Consider the following 16,608-nt stretch of genomic DNA (forward strand, 5'->3'; position numbering starts at 1 on the left):
CAGTAATTTTTAAACCTTAACAGACCTGGCGAACACTCTAATCTGCAAGCCTTCGGCGAATCCCTAATTTTAACCGAAAAGAAGCCACCATTACAGATCTAATATAGACTACGGTATGACTAGAAACTACCATCATATTGGTCATTCAAAATGTAACAGTGCGATACGAATCGCAAATGAGCTAATATACGTTTAAGATAGAACTGGCATTTTAAAATGACAGATTTCACTATTGACCCCAACCTCCCCTGCGTACACCACTGCACACGATGTACCGTCACACTAATCACTCCTACTTGGAATTTGTGCTCTTGTCTATGTGAGTAAATGAAGCTTTAGTACCGTAACACACAACATTCTGTATTAGGCCTGCACCTTACATATTCAATTTGCCAGCTCTGTATGATAAAAGGATGATCCCATCTGAAACTTATTTCCTTCCCGTACCCACAGTTTGAATCTGACAATCATATTATCTTGCATAACCAAACAATTAATAATTATTAGCCTATAATATATGAAAACTATTATTGTTTCAAAAATTGTAGCACAGCGAGTCCGTAGTACATTAAACATGATCAACTATCTGCCACTCGTTAGTTGATGAACTTGTGATGCATATTTCGTTGCAATTAACCATAACTGTTTGGGATAGGCTTGGAGAAGGGGAACAAATATTCGGTTCTACACTTTTAAAGAAGAGTTTGTGTTTGATCTATGGTAGCAATTGACGGAGGTGTGTTTAGGGGGAGGAGCAAAACTCACACAGTCTTCAATCCCATCTCAGAAGTCATGCTCTGTCATGTTTACATAGAGTATACCTCTGAACGATAGATTTTCTTCGAAGTACGGTATTCCATGATTCAACTAATACGTTTTAGGTGCCAATATATTTTAATGAAATTATGAAATAAATTGTTAAGAGTGCTAATAATGGTGCAACATTCCAGATTGTTGTCACCTCGTAAACCTTTTTGACCGATGGGCTACACGAGGGTTACTAATTATTGTTGATTTGTTCAATCATCGTCTGGCTTTTAAGAAATCAATAAGGCAATTTGGCTGTGGAATGGGCAAGTGTAATGACCTTTTTTTAGCCATAATTACCGGCGATCACAAAACTTTTCTGTTTGTCTTTCTGCTTACAACGCGCCGAAATTGCTAGGATTAATGTTGTGAAAATTCACTGTGAGCCTATTTAATAGTCTCGCCAATTTTTCAAAGATACCGTAATGAAAGAGTTTAGTTGATGATATTGATACTTGCATATATTGCACATACGTGATCATATTTATGTTGGAAGTGATGTATTCTCGTAAATTAAAGGCATGTAATCAGACAACAGAAGCTGTAATCATGCCACACTGGTCAAGACTATTCACGATACAATGGGCAGTGGCGCACGCAGGGGAGGTTGGGGTCGAAAGTCAAACCCATCCTTTCACAATATAAATTCTATCTCCAACATATATTACCTCATTTTGACTGACCAATATGATGCCTTTTTCTAGTCATAGCCTATATTAGATGTGCAATGGGGTAGTTTTTTTTCCGATAAAAATTTGGGATTCGTCGAAGGCTTGCAGATTAGAGTGTTCTCCAGGTCTGTTAAGGTATAAAAATTACTTGTGAAGACCCTAAATGTGCAAATATAGGGGTGCAGGAACAACAAGACTGGATATCGTGCAGATTGCAATAATGAAACGCAGCTTAGTTGGATACAGCATTTTGTAAGGTCAATATGACACATGACCAGCAGACCACTGAAGAAACTTTACTAGATCAATTTAGTATAAATTTTATGTGATCAGGGCCGTAACAGCACTTTGTGAGCCCCCCCCCCAAAAAAACGTTGGTATTGGGCCCCCCGCAGGGTGATAAACCGGACTTTTGGGGGGCCGCCCAGACCCCCCTTGTTTACCCGCTCTTTGCCACTACTTGTCATTAATATTGGGTGTCCATTTAGTGGGCCTTCCACTCTCGCCTAGACGCGCGAAAAATTTCAAGAATTCATAATTGAATCGGTAAGTATCGTCGGGGATTGCATATATATTGCTATCAATTTTTATCCCCTATCTCAGACCTGGGCAAAGTGCGGCCCGCGGGCCAAATGCGGCCCGCGAAGCTATTCTGTGCGGCCCGCCAAAGGTTTCTTCGAATTCAAAACATAAAACTTGCTTCTTGAATGACTAAAACCATAGGCTCAGATTCAAAATAAAGGCAATGTGGCAAAGTATGAGTAGCAATTGAAGTCACAAAAAATCACTCTTTCCATATAGTTTAGTTCAAACATTCCTAGCCGCAATTGTCACATTACGCGCTATACGGTATGTGTTCCAATTTGTTACGAATTATCGTAAGACAAGTCAATCAATGCTCGCGATTACTATGACTCTGTCATATCTATCACACATAAGAGATTAACGGGCATGCCAAAAAAGAAAGCCGAAAACTGAAATTCAACGGTATAGAATTTGGAGCACATAATATTCACATACTGGAGTCAGGGGTAAACCCATCCTTTCCATTTTTGCCGAGCATGTCGCCGAGATTAGAAAAATTAATTAAAGTCGTTCTTATTGATAAAAACACGAAACCCTCGGTCAAGAGATGGCGAAGTACAAAAAAACAGCAAGCTTCTCTCAACATATAAGCTATTTAAGCATGTATATAGCGACATCAACTGACCACCCATGCATACGTGCTAGAACACAGGGGTTCTCAAAGGGTGGGCCATGGTCCACTGGTGGGCCACAAGAGCATTTGAGGTGGGCCACAAAGCTATTTAGAAAACTTTGTAATTAATATAAGTTTAGTTATATTTGTTATGTTAATCGCTAAAAATATATTCATGTTATCTTAATATACGTAGCTTTTCATCCGACTCTGATGAGCCTTAATGGCTCGTATGGAGTCAGCATGTACAAGTCGAAAACGGGAGGAAGAAACGGCGGCTCTTTCCACTGACTATGACAACCTGGGGCTAACAGCAACTAAAATAATTTCGAGTATATAATAACTGCTGGAAGGTAAAGCTGAAGTAACCATGTATTCCGGCAGTGTCAAATGTATGCCTTTGAAAGAGGTGTGCAATAAACTGGGAATGAAGTGTAATTGATGTACAGATTTACTGTACTTAGGCAACTCGTATTATTGTAAGATAAAAATAGCCATAATTGCAAATTATTAGCAACTTCAGGTGGAGGTAAACTGCACCACCACAACCAATCGCAATGGATTGAGGATTTAGCGCATTAATCTTTGAAGTCGGTTTAAAATGTCCGCCTGGAAATCATTGTACCGAATGTAAGAGTCACGTGAAGTGATTTTATCATTGGATTGAATATTCTGACATCGCAACTTCAGTTGGTTTGGTACAAGACATGCACTGTACATTGTACAGCATGCATATCTTTCTCCACTTCTCTGTAGTACCCCATTCACCAATGAATTGTTTGAAGCGGACCCAGAATGATTATATTATTCCCCACAATAGTGGAACTATAAAATCCCAATCACACAGTGGATGCGTGGATTTGATCATTGCGTTTCGCGACGCGAATGGAGCAGCGGATGATCATAATATACACAGGAGTTTTAGCCTATGATCTACCAGGGCCGTATCTGCTGCACCCAAACCCTCAATAGCGGGAGCTCGAAGTGGCCCAACATTATTTCGTTAGTCGTTTTTTGGAGGATATATACTCGACTTGAAAATTTGCGTCGCGCTTGGCGCGATTTCACGAGCCGAGGGGTCTACATTTAAATATCATCAGTAAATTAAAGACGCAAATGCGCATATTTTACAGAAATAGGCATATCGGCGCCGTCGATTACCACGCATTGAACAGGTGGGCCACAGCCCATTTTCAAACCGGAAAATGGGCCACGGCCAAGAAAGGGCTGAGAACCCCTGTGCTGGAATGTCATGACCTCATGCACGCTATAGCGTCATTCTATGGTAGACTACAGGAAAGTGCAAGGTGTTCGTCGAGATGTATTGTGTCTAGTGCACTGCCATTGTACTTTATAACTTTATATCCCAACTCTGCCCGTGTCTGTGACAAGTATGACGGATATTCCTGTTGCTGTTTTAGTATTCATGGTGTTTCGACTACATTGGTCGTCAAAACAATAAGAATCTAAACTCGACCATATATCAAGAAACCAGAATACTTTGAAGAATGAGAATAAATCAAACGAAACAGAGACGGAGCGATAAGAGAGCTTAAGTAGCTAAATTAATATGCAACAATACTGTGCCGGTAGTAATTGCGATCATACTGAAAGATCTCGCGGGCCGCGGGTTGAGAACCCCTGCTCTAGATATACATAACTAAATATTTCCTCATTCGGAACCTGTAGCCTATTCAAGGGGCACAAGGTGCTCTTGCAGGGCTGCATAATCAATTTATACATTTTCAATTTTGTTCCATCATATTTGTATTGAATCGTGGTTTTGAAGCTATCGCATGCTCTCTTCCAGTACACTTAAATGAATTTAACTTTCTAACATAATCATATGGACATGAATGAATGGATATGTCAACTTGAGAGATCGTCGTGCAATTTTATGAGAAAGTCCTGGTAAGCAGAACCGATCCAAGCAAAAACAATAGTCATAAAACCTAACAAGTCTTGTTCAGCTTGTAAATATTTTCAACGCCTCGTTTTCCTCAGACAATTCTTTCAATTCTTTTCGCAGTTTCTTCGCTATATCGGCGACGGCGATATTCCCCATTGATGTCAACTCTTTGATCGTTCTTTCGTGGAGTTTAAGAGACTCCTTCAACTGATCTTCAACCAAACTCGTGCTTTCAACCAATTGTTTGTACATTTTTGTTTTTTCCTCCAGTCGCCGCTCAGATTCTTGACACATCTTTTCCAATATATTGGGATTAATAATCTTTTGTTCTAACGCAATTAAATCGGATAACATCTTTTCTTCAAATGCATATAAGTTTTTACAGAAGGAACACCAGTTATTACTAGCTGCAGCATTCTGACTGGATGCTGAAGATCCTGCCGCCAATGGGGGCTCGGAGTCTTGGCCCCCAATAATGCTTTCCCATTCTTCCATCGTAATCCGAAGTACAATAACAGAACAAAATGTAATTGCTAAGGATCAGCCTCTCTTCATAACCTAGATGAGCAATGTATGGATTAGAATGAGTATCAGTACTCACCATTTTTTCTTGAAAGTTATGTACCTATGCATTGCCATACATTTTTCGTAAAATATTATGCATTTTACCTGAAGCCTATCTGGAACTCCCTTATGAATATCTGTTATTTTACGCTTTTATGAACACTATCATTTATTGACTTGAAAGTGATTTTGTAATAAATTTTACGCCATTTCAGCCTACAGTGGTCGTCTCTTAGCCTTATTACGATGACATATATCACATGCAACTGATGTAGGACATTAGAGCTGTAGGAGGACTTGCATGTGATAGAATTGGCGTATACCGTTGAAAAGTACAACTTCCCTGAGGAGTATTCAGTTTTTTTTATTAAGCAGATGCATTTTGCCATTGCACAGTATCTGAGTATGGATAACTATTAACTAACATACGGTAGGTTAGCTATCTCTAATCTGAGCATGAGACAATGAAGCATGCAACTCTAAAAGCAAAACTGAACCTCAGCCACATGCTCACACCGATAAGAACTGTATTCTGTATATATCGGAGGGTCCAAAATATGACAGATTTGCTTACTAATTATACTGGAAACTTTCATATCTACTATATTGAGTGCAAGATCGCCTGATAATTCTCCAGAAGATATAGCATTCGACCATAAATAAAGCAAGATGGGAAGTTTTTGTCCAACCGCATCTCCTTAACATCACATGCGCATGTATGCGATTTTCTGATCTATAGTATTACCAGTAGCGTAGCCTACCTCGGAACACGTGAATATATCGCTGATTTCGACATAATGCGTTATACACGCAAGGCGTGGTCTGCGATGGTTGACCTACTAGGAGTATTGGGAGTGTGTGAGCATGTGTCCAGTGAATTGGCCGCAAGCAGTGGCGTAGAAGCCACTTGGTGGTTTTGGCTCTGCGCCAGGGGCGGCAGGCTCCAAGGGGGCGGAAAATCAGGCTGCATAGTAAGAGAGAGAGAGAGGTGGTATTTTTTCGCCTGCACCGTCGAGATGCTTTGACGACGGAGATGCGATACAGACTTAATAGTATGGTCATCCAGTCTGCACCCCCGTTTTCTTTCTCCTCCGTGATTGCTGAGCGCCTAGCGGGATAACCGCGGATACTAGTTTTCGAATCTTTGGTCTGACCCGGCCTAGTGTCGAACCCACGACCTACCGATCAAGAAGCCGGACGCATCACCATTACACTATCTCGCTCGGGACAGTATACACAGCCGGCTAAAAGAAGCGTAATTGGTAGTCCTAGCTGGCGTCCCGTGAGTTAAAATTTAATCAAACAGGTCTCGATCGAAAGCTAGTGTCGGCCTGATTCCCAAAACACGAATTAATATGTTAATATTGCGATGGAACCACTCTGAAATAGCCGTCAAGGCCGATTGTTGTCGTAAACTGACTATTGCGTTGAATAACTGACTGAATAACTGACTGAAGCTTTATTAAAGCAAAGGTAACCAATGTGGATTTAAGCAACATAGAACACGACTGACAGCAGAACAGAAGAGAATGGAATGACACGGCAAGGATAAGGCAACACTGTACTGTACAACGTAACTAATCAGATGAAAGTAATTATTGCCTAATTGCGGATCACCACAGTTGTTGAAGAAGATAGACGATGAATGTTTCAAGCTTCGGACAGATTCAAACGTGGAGCTGAAAATAGGTTTACCGGCATACACCAACTAAATGATATGTTCGGATTTTTGAATTCCCACCCGCTGCTGCAAAGTGAAAATCACAATTCATTCACCAGCGCTTTTAGAAGCACTTATGACGACGAGGTGGACTTTTTGGAGTTAGCTGCGAAATATCTCATGCCATACCTTCGAATTAGGGATACTATGAATCAGAAGATTGCTAGCTTTTCGTACAAACCAATATGAGGCCTCTAGGACGAACACAAATTACGATATGATCATATATGAAGTTGTTCAACTTGAGATTTTAAAAGGATTAAGAGGCTGGTACAGGGCATTGAAACCACGTTTGATCGTAGTGCAACAGCGTTTGATGTTTTACAGTGGTTAGTTAATGCAAAGCTACTTGATTCGACACCATATTTATGTTCGTGTCTGAAACTTTATCTGACCATCAGTGTTTCAATTGCGAGCTGTGTGAGGAGCTGCTCAAAGTTCAAACTGATTAAGTCTTGTTTACGTTCTACCATGAATGATGATCGGCTATAAGCTCTATCCATTCTGTCAATAGAAAGAGACTATACGTTCAAAAACTTGAATTTGAGGATATGCCTATTATCGCTGATTTTGCTTTGAGGCGGCCATTGATTTTCTATTTGCACAATACATTCGTTATAGCTAGGCTTACCATACGTCCCGTTTTAGGCGGGATTGTCCCGCTTTTTAACTTATTGTCCCGGCGTCCCGACCAGTCAGCCAAACGTCCCGCTTTTTAAGGCCGTAAGGTACTGCTGAACTAACAAAATTTTCCCATTTTTTTTTTGCAGAATCCTAAAGTATGAAACTAGTTCTTTTCAAAAATGTATTGCTTTTGTCTGATTTCGAATTAGAAATATGTTAAAATACGATTTGAAATCAACCATTCTCGTAGAAATTCACCCCCCATATAAGTTCATTTATTTAAACTCACTCAAAATTGTTTTAATTCCTCTGCCGTAAGAATTACCGGTATTTGCTACAGAAAAGGAGAGGCTAATACGCCCTGCCTACATCTTTACCACCCCTGACGACGTGAGATGCTATGGTAGAGTTGGTTTGGACTGAGTCATATTCATGCTACTATATTATTACCCTCTGCTTATACTATAAATTATTTTGTTAATCTTATTTCCTTATTATGACTTTACCTTTATTTATACTTTATCTTCCCATAAGAACTCTTTATCCTATATACTCCCAGATTTTATGTTACATAATATCTACTCAAAACACCCATGCTTTGAATTCTTGTCGGTAGGGCCAAGCCCGCCTATGAGAGCTTACGGATGAAGATCCTTTGGCTAAAACACCAGAATGTCTTGTTCACTACATTCCTACCAATATATATATCTTGAATGTATATATTATATCATGTCTTAAATCTGAACAAGATCCACTGCGGAAAGTCTGTACTACGCCCTTACGGGCGTAGCTATAAGTTTTTCTCGCTATGCTTGCTGCCTTCGGCAGCTTAATATTGTAAAATTCTGATCTGGGCCACGGAACATTTTCAAATTGGAGGCGGAGTCGCCCAGAAGTTGCATCGATTACCCCATAGTGTGGGCTCAAAATCATTGTTTATTTGGGCGGGAGGGGGCTAAAACATGTGCTTTCGGTCCCGGTTACACAACACACAGCCACATACTCCTGAACCGGACCGTGAAAACCTCGGGTCTATGAGCAAAGCGTTGCTAGTGGGACCTCATAATCCAATTTGAAATCCACTAGTGGGCGCTAAAAGTGTCCCGAATTTGGGTTGCTGAAACATGGTAACCCTAGTTATAGCTATTTCTTGTCTTTATTATTTTTGGCCTTATTAACGTTGCGACGGTGAGACTGAGACCAGGCATTTTAACCGAGGAGCCAGGGGAGGCAGCACATGCTGCTATACGCCAGTGGCCGCAAGAATAGGGTATGCGTGGATTCACCTCATGTTATATGATGGGGTAAATCTCCGTACGATAACGCCTGGTGTTGATGTAAAATGACCAGCGACCACTGTAGTCGAAACACCATGAATACTAAAACAGCAACGACAATATCCATCATACTTGTCACAGACACGGGCAGAGTTGGGATATAAAGTTATAAAGTAAAATGGTGGTGCACTAGACACAATACATCTCGACGAACACCTTGCACTTTCCTGTAGTCTACCATAGAATGACGCTAGCGTGCATGAGGTCATGACATTCTAGCACGTATGCATGGGTGGTCAGCTGATGTCGCTATATACATGCTGTTTAATAAATTCACAAACACATGGCGCGTCTTTATCAAGTATTTTTATTGATAATTTGTTTTATACTAATAAAGTTACTCCACGATGAATACGCATTCAAATTGCTGCGTACATGCCGCGCTATGCCACGAATGTCTTTATAGGCTTACTGACCGCTTTCTGTGATTGAGCGCATTTGTCCTACGTTTTGGAGGCGGCGTGGCGCGAAGGTTGTCTCGTGGCCGTGAGTCGGTTGTCGTGTGATATTGATGGGGAGTGGTGCTTAGCTCTGTTATCATCGTGTTGGCGGTGGTAGATATGTTTACCGACGAGGAAAAGGGATATGTACTTCTAGCATACTATCTTGGGCGTAAAAAACTACTGAGCTGCATAGGTGGGTATTGATTTATGTTTTTGAGTCGTCAGGTCTGAGATACACGCGTGGTCGAGTGGGGTACGGTACCAAACCATGCTACCACGCATGCGTGTTCGGTCAATAGCCTATATGTTTTGGCGATGTGTTGTAGGAATGTCGATCCGTACCAGGGGTAGCATAATCTTCATTGTCCCATATTATAAAATGCGAAACTACGCAGTCTCCCTTGTTGACTTTGACCATTAGATTAAAAAAATATAGCCAACGACTAGATAAGCATGATCATCCTTGTTTAGAATTCATCACATAAAATTAATACTAAATTGATCTTCAGTGGTCTGCTGATCATGTGTCATATTGACATTACAAAATGCTATATTTCTTGTCGCTTTCTTATTCTATACTGAATTCTTTACTTTCATTCAGTGTGCATGCCTCCTCTTTACTACGCCTAGGCCAAGGTGGGTGTCCGATTCCATTGACAAATCCAAGTCGCTTCGACATCTTCCTGTCTATTCAGTGTATCGCATTTTTTGTGGTGTATTGAAGTGATAAAATTGCTAATAAACCAATGATGATGATGATGATATTCAACTCAGCTGTGTTTCAGTATATTTTAATCTGCACGATATCCAGTATTATTGTTCCTGCACCCCTATATTTGCACATTTAGGGTCTTCACCAGTAATTTTTAAACCTTAACAGACCTGGCGAACACTCTAATCTGCAAGCCTTCGGCGAATCCCTAATTTTAACCGAAAAGAAGCCTCCATTACAGATCTAATACAGACTACGGTATGACTAGAAACTGCCATCATATTGGTCATTCAAAATGTAACAGTGCGATACGAATCGCAAATGAGCTAATATAAGTTTAAGATAGAACTGGCATTTTAAAATGACAGATTTCACTTTTGACCCCAACCTCCCCTGCGTACACCACTGCACACGATGTAGGCTACCGTCACACTAATCACTCCTACTTGGAATTTGTGCTCTTGTCTATGTGAGTAAATGAAGCTTTAGTACCGTAACAGATTGCCAGTGAACTCGGCACTTGGTGAATTCGGCCATTGGTGAACTCGGCCATCGCGAAATTTTGTAATAAAAATGCAATAAATATATATCTCAGATAAAGAAGAATCACGTACCGTGGTAGATCGCGTAGCGGTACCGGTCTCCATGATTGGTTACTGGAATGTTTGCCGGTGAACTCGGCACTAATCTTGGGATATCCTAACCCCAACTTTGACCCTAACCCACCTTCAACCCCCCTTTCCCCTAATATCCACATTTCCCCCAACCTAATATCCCCCCTTACCTAACATCCCCAACCCTAATCTTGGGATACCCTAACCCCCTTTCCCCCAACCCTAATCTTGGGATACCCTAACCCACCTCCAATCTCCCTTTCCCCTAACCCTAATATCCGCCTTTCCCCAAACCCTAATATCCCCCTTTCCCCAACCCTAATACCCCCGCCCCAACCCTAATTTCCGTCTCTCCAAAGGCACAAAAAACACAATTTATTTCGACGTTTCTAAATTTTTGTTCGTGTTCGTGGGAAACGTTTATTGGTGATCCTTCAAAACAGATATCCATCTTCTCAAAAGTCGTCCGTCCGTCCCACGCCAAGTCAAATCAACACTGAGCCGACCACGCGTGGTCGATGTGCGAACGTCGCGTTATCTCCCGCGCTTGCGCAATCCATGATCACGTGATCTAATCACGCCGTGACTGCGTGATCTACGCATGCCCTGACCTCCTTACAAGATTGCCAATCACTTGATAATACTATTATTAGTTTAATAATTCATATTAATAGCTGTTAATACACTTTATTACAAAATTTTCCGATGGCCGAGTTCACCAATGGCCGAATTCATCAATGGCCGAATTCACCAAGTGCCGAGTTCGCCAAGTGCCGAGTTTGTCCGGCCGAATTCACCAAGTGCCGAGTTCACCGGCAACCCCGTAACACACAACATTCTGTATTAGGCCTGCACCTTACATATTCAATTTGCCAGCTCTGTATGATAAAAGGATGATCCCATCTGAAACTTATTTCCTTCCCGTACCCACAGTTTGAATCTGACAATCATATTATCTTGCATAACCAAACAATTAATAATTATTAGCCTATAATATATGAAAACTATTATTGTTTCAAAAATTGTAGCACAGCGAGTCCGTAGTACATTAAACATGATCAACTATCTGCCACTCGTTAGTTGATGAACTTGTGATGCATATTTCGTTGCAATTAACCATAACTGTTTGGGATAGGCTCGGAGAAGGGGAACAAATATTCGGTTCTACACTTTTAAAGAAGAGTTTGTGTTTGATCTATGGTAGCAATTGACGGAGGTGTGTTTAGGGGGAGGAGCAAAACTCACACAGTCTTCAATCCCATCTCAGAAGTCATGCTCTGTCATGTTTACATGGAGTATACCTCTGAACGATAGATTTTCTTCGAAGTACGGTATTCCATGATTCAACTAATACGTTTTAGGTGCCAATATATTTTAATGAAATTATGAAAAAAATTGTTAAGAGTGCTAATAATGGTGCAACATTCCAGATTGTTGTCACCTCGTAAACCTTTTTGACCGATGGGCTACACGAGGGTTACTAATTATTGTTGATTTGTTCAATCATCGTCTGGCTTTTAAGAAATCAATAAGGCAATTTGGCTGTGGAATGGGCAAGTGTAATGACCTTTTTTTTAGCCATAATTACCGGCGATCACAAAACTTTTCTGTTTGTCTTTCTGCTTACAACGCGCCGAAATTGCTAGGATTAATGTTGTGAAAATTCACTGTGCGCCTATTTAATAGTCTCGCCAATTTTTCAAAGATACCGTAATGAAAGAGTTTAGTTGATGATATTGATACTTGCATATATTGCATATACGTGATCATATTTATGTTGGAAGTGATGTATTCTCGTAAATTAAAGGCATGTAATCAGACAACAGAAGCTGTAATCATGCCACACTGGTCAAGACTATTCACGATACAATCTCTCGTGTTGACTTTGGGTGGAATCGTCTCTTAACAGGGTTTAATATTGCCCTCTGCGTCTCGAATTTGCCATGCCGTGGAGATACCTGGTGTCTAATAGTTCAACGCACTCAGACTGCACAGCGCACAGCTGAATTCAAAAGCTTCCCATCAGCCACAATTACTAGTGGGAAAGTAACGTTCTGTCATAATTACAATTACAGAAGAACTCAATTCTCAATTCGGGATGGCGTACCAAAATTAATATCGTGAAGTGTAATGACAATGATTTGTGCGAAGCAAGCAGAAACGGTTCAAGTTTAATTAACTTGCCCCGATATACTCTACTTCATGTCAATCTGCGAAAATTTACATAAAACTTCTTGGAATGCAAGTTAACCATTGATTAGCCTACACAATTGATTATTAGTAACTGTTTTCAATTACGGCGTTAGCCAATCAAAAACTTCTCATGTGCCACATGTTGGACAGCCTGCTATAGATGGTGTATCAGTTGCCAAACAATCCCAACCATGTAATTTGATTTTTGATTCCTTACTTCATGATAATGCATGCCGCTAAAATGTAATTTGAAGGTCCTCGAGATAAAAGCTAGCAATCTTGAAGTATTAGATTTCATTTGTGTGAGCAATTTATTACATTATCTACACAGTTATACCAATGTGTCAAGTAGCTGCTCATTATAAATAAAGGTTTTATCCATCAACTGCCATCGTATGCTTTGTTTCAGTGTAGTAATAATCAATGCTGTAATGCTGTCAGATCACTAGAGCGGATGTGAATGATAGTTTTTGAGTTTCTGTAGTAAGTTCATTAGCGCAGTCATGTGATATTTTAGCAATTTCTCTGTGAAAAAAACCTTTTCTGCTAGTCACTATTATGGCAGTATTGTGGCCTGTCCAATTTCTAAAACTGCAGTTGGGAATGAGTTTGCGATAGCTCAACATATTTCAAATAAGGATAAACTAATTATGTCTGCTAGTTTCGAAATGTTTTTGGCTTGGCTAAAGAATATGTAGCCTTTACTAGCCTATAGTTTGGTGTCAGCTTTGATTTGCTATTTTTAGCCTGTGTTGTCATTGCTGTCAGTCTGGTTATATATCCAGCCTTGCGCACATGACCAAATTAATCAGGATCAAATATATTTACTGTCATTCTAATATCAGTGCAGTCGAATTTTCAATAAATGTAACTAATGTAATGTTGTACGGGGGGAACACTATTCTTTGTTGTGATTTACTTCCTACTGCTGCCTGATAATTTTCCCAAACATAAGGCAAATCACAAGTTGGCATCTTTGTTTTACAATAATTTGTTGCAATTTTCTGTCTGAGGACAAGGCAGCCATTATGAGCTGTAGAGCAAGGACAGATTTTTTCGACTTTGTTGTTGTTGCTGTGTTGATGTGCCAACAGGAATCATATGAAAATTATCAGTGAAATTTCAATATTGACAGTCGATTTAGGGCCTTGCAGTGATCAAACTTGGGATTTAGCAGACTGGTCCTAAAGGCTATTCAGGCATTGTTGTATCACAGAACTCATTCCGGAACATAGCATAACAACAAAACATAGCCTGTTCTCTGTTCATTTATATTATTCGCCACATATGATTTTCAGGCAGGCACTTTGAAGTAGTCTGTATTATTTTGGATAAAAAATGGGCCTACTTCTTTAGTAGTAGTGTCAGCTACAAGAATATCGGTGTTATGTAGTAGGCCTATAGCCCATTCAGGTCTTTGAAATTTAGCATCCCAGTAATACCTGTCTGTACAATGTGTTTCTAGATTTGTGACCATAGGCATCGCGTCGCGATGCACATATATGTGCACTTGTATCTTATTCTATTTGTCCTATTCCTGTCTTGAATTGAATTTAACCATCACTAGTACATGAAAAGAGTGCTTACCATATACTACAGGGGTCGCCAACCTTTCGTATGCAGAGTGCCAAAATATGTCAATTTCCAAATATTATCAACTGACGTGCCAAACATTTTTAGTTATGTCATATCTATCGTTTCAAGCAAGAAATCCCACCAAGCACTTATCTGAAGCTGGCAACGTCATCGGTTATGCCAGAGGTTCTCAAAGTATGGTTCGTGATGGGTAGAAATGTTGGTTGCTACCGCACCAGAGCTATCGTTTAATTTACGTAATATTTGTTCAATTTATTTAAAAAAAAAATTATTCACGCTAAGATCGATGTTCAGTTACTGTTGTTTTAAAGACTAAGTTGAGCATGATAGCATGATAGGATCCATCCATTTGGATCCAGATGTAATGCATCAGATATAATATCAATAAGGACTTGCAGCTGGTCTGCTACATTGCAGTAACCCCAATTTGGGCAGTGAATGATGGTTTTTAGACTATGTACTGTGTGACAGGCCTACTACTGATATTCATCAAAATACAACTTAGTATTCTATGGTCATAATTTTGTCATCTTACTAAACCCACAAAAATGTTGAAAATCCATATATTTTGTCACGTTTTTGTGGACATAACATTCTTAGTTTTAGCAATCAGCAACCCACAGGACTCAAGTATTTTGTCATGTTTTCCAGCTCTACAACAACTCACCAAAGATATTCTTGATGCTTTTGAATTTGAAAGACAAGGTGGATTATCTCGTACTCATACAGTCAATCATGTTAGCGGATGCTGCCTATGCAAAGAAAAAGAAAATATTTTCAAGGTAACACACCTCGTCCCTGTATTGCAAATAATGTGGCGGTCATGTTTCAGCATTAATGTTGTCTATCAGCTTTCAGCTGTTATACCTGTTTACAGTGTTGACAAATCTTGTAAAAATATGTCATATCAAGATGCAAGGGTATCTCCATTAAGCATTATATACTATCTAATGATACTATAACGTTGTTGATGGTTTGCATAGACAAGGATCTGCCCACATGTTAAGTGCTACGATGCCTTACCGGTAGGATACTTGAAGGTCCAAGTATTCCTTCCTGTCTTTTTCACTTAGTGGTGATCAACCCACTATAATCTGGTATGTTGTTGCGTGGATTGATCGTGTTAGACATATATATATACTGGGTGCATAGTGAATTGCCTTGTTGCTCAAGCTTCAATCTTGGTGATGGCATTGTTTGCAATTTATGTTCTAACTACTGCCTCGTCATGAAATTTTCCGTATTTATTTATATATTGTAGGGGATTGTTGACTCCAGCATAGACTTTGCGCATTAGTCTTATGGCGTTGAATTTCGATGAAATGATGCCACTAACTATTATCTGACAATAACATAAATAATAGGCAAATGATTCATGTGATGGTAGTGATGTCCTACCAGCATTAGCACGTCTGAATTTCAAGTACCAGCACATTAGCGGCACCGTCCCTACTAATGACAGTGGCAACTTGGTCTTTAGAGGTACACTGCGCCCTGAATTTGATGTGGTCTAAAATTAAAAGATTTTCCATGTATAATACGCCCCCATGCATAATAAGCATCCTAAAAATGGCATGTAGATGCGGGAAAAGAGCCTGTACCCATATAGCCTATAATACGCACCCAAATTGTGACTCTTACTTAACCCTTACAAGGTGGGGCCATATTTTGACGAATTTACCGTCACTTTTCAAATTCGTACCGTGACCCCACCAAGACTTGAATCTTGGCCGTTCTAGTTTAAAAGTGGGCGTAGTATAGCCCTCTACCGATTCCAACCTTGATCGACACCCCATGACATGTCTAGGGTATATTAATAAGTTTAAATAAACAAAATTTTTCTCCAAAAGAATTTCTCTCTCAATTTTCAAGGCTGACCCTCAGGATGGCGTCAGAGAGAGAAATATGATGCTTCAGTGCGTAGCCACTGTTGTCTGGTTTCAGACAAGCCGTAAACCATGGTTGTAAACCGCGCGGTTCGTCAGATATCGAAAAATGGAAAATACATATAAAATTTACAAATGGGCGTGGTCAGTGAGTGGTCATCACGGTCAAGTTCGTGATCAAGACTCAATCGGGCCTCTACCGTCCGGTTTATGGCATAAAACAACGCAATATCCTTTCTTTTGTCATATCCAAGCATATAAAGGCATACTAAACCAGTTTATGACTCAAGTGCCGTCTGAATTTGCTCTTGAACTCGACCTAGGTCTTGAAAAT

The 16,608-nt window shown here is 40.0% G+C and overlaps 2 protein-coding genes and 1 long non-coding RNA gene across 5 annotated transcripts in view; 1 reads left to right on the forward strand and 2 right to left on the reverse strand.

The window, feature by feature from the left end:
• The window catches only part of LOC145456454 (uncharacterized), a 156,421-nt gene that overhangs the window by 92,727 nt on the left and 47,086 nt on the right, over window positions 1–16,608 (reverse strand). The gene's annotated exons all lie outside the window — the stretch shown is intronic.
• The window catches only part of LOC145456418 (pre-rRNA-processing protein TSR1 homolog), a 157,222-nt gene that overhangs the window by 87,300 nt on the left and 53,314 nt on the right, over window positions 1–16,608 (reverse strand). The gene's annotated exons all lie outside the window — the stretch shown is intronic.
• The window catches only part of LOC145456303 (uncharacterized), a 63,774-nt gene that overhangs the window by 19,476 nt on the left and 27,690 nt on the right, over window positions 1–16,608 (forward strand). For 2 of the 3 annotated variants that reach the window (XM_080334382.1, XM_080334381.1), the window contains exon 2: window positions 15,040–15,170. In XM_080334382.1, the coding sequence (XP_080190508.1) occupies window positions 15,040–15,170 (131 nt within the window). Of the gene's footprint in view, window positions 1–9,197; window positions 9,467–15,039; window positions 15,171–16,608 lie in introns of those variants that run through there. The other variant, XM_080334380.1, reaches the window with a different exon arrangement.

The sequence above is a fragment of the Botryllus schlosseri genome, chromosome 14 (genome assembly GCF_051294905.1).
Source record: "Botryllus schlosseri isolate E-star chromosome 14, Bs_hap1, whole genome shotgun sequence".
In the NCBI taxonomy this organism is placed as follows: domain Eukaryota; kingdom Metazoa; phylum Chordata; class Ascidiacea; order Stolidobranchia; family Styelidae; genus Botryllus; species Botryllus schlosseri.